The 2,421-nt window shown below is 51.4% G+C and overlaps 1 protein-coding gene across 1 annotated transcript; it reads right to left on the reverse strand.

The window, feature by feature from the left end:
* Positions 1 to 340: 340 nt before the first annotated feature.
* On the reverse strand, positions 341 to 954 carry EI90DRAFT_3013958 (uncharacterized protein; the record flags this gene model as incomplete). The annotated part of the gene is made up of 3 exons (XM_039056719.1): positions 341 to 390; positions 456 to 579; positions 634 to 954. 3 exons carry the CDS (start codon positions 952 to 954, stop codon positions 341 to 343), a joined length of 495 nt encoding a protein of 164 aa, XP_038919659.1.
* Positions 955 to 2,421: the final 1,467 nt, after the last annotated feature.

The raw sequence follows: 2,421 nt of genomic DNA on the forward strand, positions 1-2,421 counted from the left end.
TCCATCTCCCTTTGTCTCCTTTTGTCCTACCCTTGTTCCTTTTGATTCCGGACCCCTCCTTATATACAATGTACCTAGTAACTTGTAACCTCAGTCCGAAATCAACTTGAATGCCCCCAAGAGACTTTCCCTCTGCTAGATCCGAAATTAGGGACCCCCAGGACAACCAGCAATGGCACAGCGCTCTGCCTGAGTCGCTGAGGCCAAGGTCCTTCCATGCTAAGTCTCCGATTCCACTCTGGAGTCGTCCGAATCCGCCCGGTTCTAACACTCCGGCATCTTGGTTGCACGGAATGCTTGGTGTCCAGTTGCATGCTTAGGATTAATCTCTGCCATCTCATCAAAGAGTGGCCACCCTTTTTGACGGAATGGAGTAGCCAGAGGCCACTCCTAGTAATGTAATATCATTATTAGCAATTAGTCATCGCAAATAAGAGATATGGGCTAGCAGCTACTTACCGCAACAAAATCAATCCATAATTGCTCCTCTTCCGGTCCTAGATCAGCACCATTTTCATTACTCCAGGGGAAGCCTGACTGTTCCGAGAGCCGTTTGACTGCCCAATATATCTGTTTTAACTGCGGAAAAGGTATAGTCAATACTTTGCTGAGATGCCGCAACTAGCAACTCACCTTGCCATATTTGTTCTTGCATTCACTAGGCTTGAAGACTGTCCCACACTGCTCAAGTAAGTGCGCTGAGGCACCATTCCAGACCTTGTCCTTGAAGCCAATATTAGAAGTACCACCTGCGCACTTAACTTCAAGAAGATGGTGGATGAGCTCTGCCTCATCATGGGACCTCCAAGTAGCCCACTCAGATGGTGTCTCAGTAGGAGCAGTGGCTGCATGAGTGGGTCCTCCTTTGGGAGGTCGACGTCGTTTGCTGCCATTGATCAGAGCTTCAAATATTGTATTGACATCTGTATCAATGTGTTTCCGCTTTGGGGGCATAATTCACAAGTCTCAATGTCGCTGCATTCCATTGTAGAATTTATAAAAGGATCTATGACGAAGAAACTGTGTACCGAACAGTCATCAGTTTCTTCTTGTTTCTTGCCGAAACTGAAAGAATCGGGAAGAAAAAGCAAGAAAGAAACACGCAAATAATTGTCAGGGGACGACTCCTGGGTCCCCATGACCCTCCCCTATGGTCCACAGCCCTGAGGTGTAACCAGCCCTATCCAGGGCACAACCTACTGTGGGTAAGAAGATGAGAAGGAAGCTAACTTCTCATCTTCCCACAGTGGCCCCATATCAGGAAAACTTCCGGGGATACCCGGAAGTCACATGAAGGAGTAGGAACCGGACCCGGAGCATGCAGCGCGTGGAGCGTGCGTGCATGTGGGAAGCGCAGCGGGTGGAAGCGGGTCCGGACACGGGTCCGGGTCCGGGCTAGTCAGGGTGTGTGCCCTGACAATAATGAATTAAGAAACTGGAAGAAACGGGTCGAAGAAACCAGTTTCTTCAACCCGAACGAAGCCTAGGTTGCACCCTAGAGCCGTCCAGGGCATCCAGGGCTGGGCATGTCATGTGCATGGCATGGGTGGGTCGATAATACATAGATGTAAGGGAAGGTCATCTGTGTAAGATGAAAATAGAAATAGAAATAGAAACAGAAATAGAAGAGAGGTAGAAAGGGGGAAGAACAGGAAAGAAGGAGACAGGATGAGAGGCGAGGAGGTACCGGGTGAGGTGGACCTGGGTGGGCCCAGGTGGAGGTGGGTCAGGCGGGTCAGGTGGGTGTGCCTGTTAGAGACCGGAAGTGAGATGAAGGAGTTGTCTCTGTGGTGGAGGGCTTCGGCCTCAGCGACTCAGACCAGGAGCGCTGTGCCTAGTAACACGTCTGTGCCCTAATTTACTTACTGTCAGGGGACGACTCCTGGGTCCCCATGACCCTCCCCTATGGTCCACAGTCCCAGGTGTAACCAGCCCTGTCCAGGGCACAACCTACTACTACTGTGGGTCAGAGATGATATATAAAAGAGAGGCAAGTATATACAACTTGCCTACTGTGGGTCAGAGATGAGAAGGAAGTTAACTTCTCATCTTCCCACAGTGGCCACAATACATCGAAAACTTCCGGAGATATCCGGAAGTCACATGAGACCCGAGACCCGAGGTCCGGGCCATCCGGCCGCACTGAGCATCCGGCACAGGGCGCGCGAGGGGAGTGCAACAGCTGGGTGCAGTCACGGGTGCGGGTGCGAGTGCAGGTGTGGATGCGGTATGGGCTAGGTCAGGGTGTATGCCCTGACACTTACTGGCAGCGAGAACTAAAAAGGGGGATCAACTCTAGTCAATTTTATCACTGGGGTGTTGTCATATCCATCCCCAGCCATCGACTTCCGGTCCCTCCGATCCCTCCGTTCCAACTCCGCTCCTCCCTCACTAACCTCGGAGCCCCCATATTCCGCAATC

Source organism: Cantharellus anzutake (assembly GCF_015039405.1).
Source record: "Cantharellus anzutake strain C23 chromosome Unknown EI90scaffold_10, whole genome shotgun sequence".
Lineage (NCBI taxonomy): Eukaryota > Fungi > Basidiomycota > Agaricomycetes > Cantharellales > Hydnaceae > Cantharellus > Cantharellus anzutake.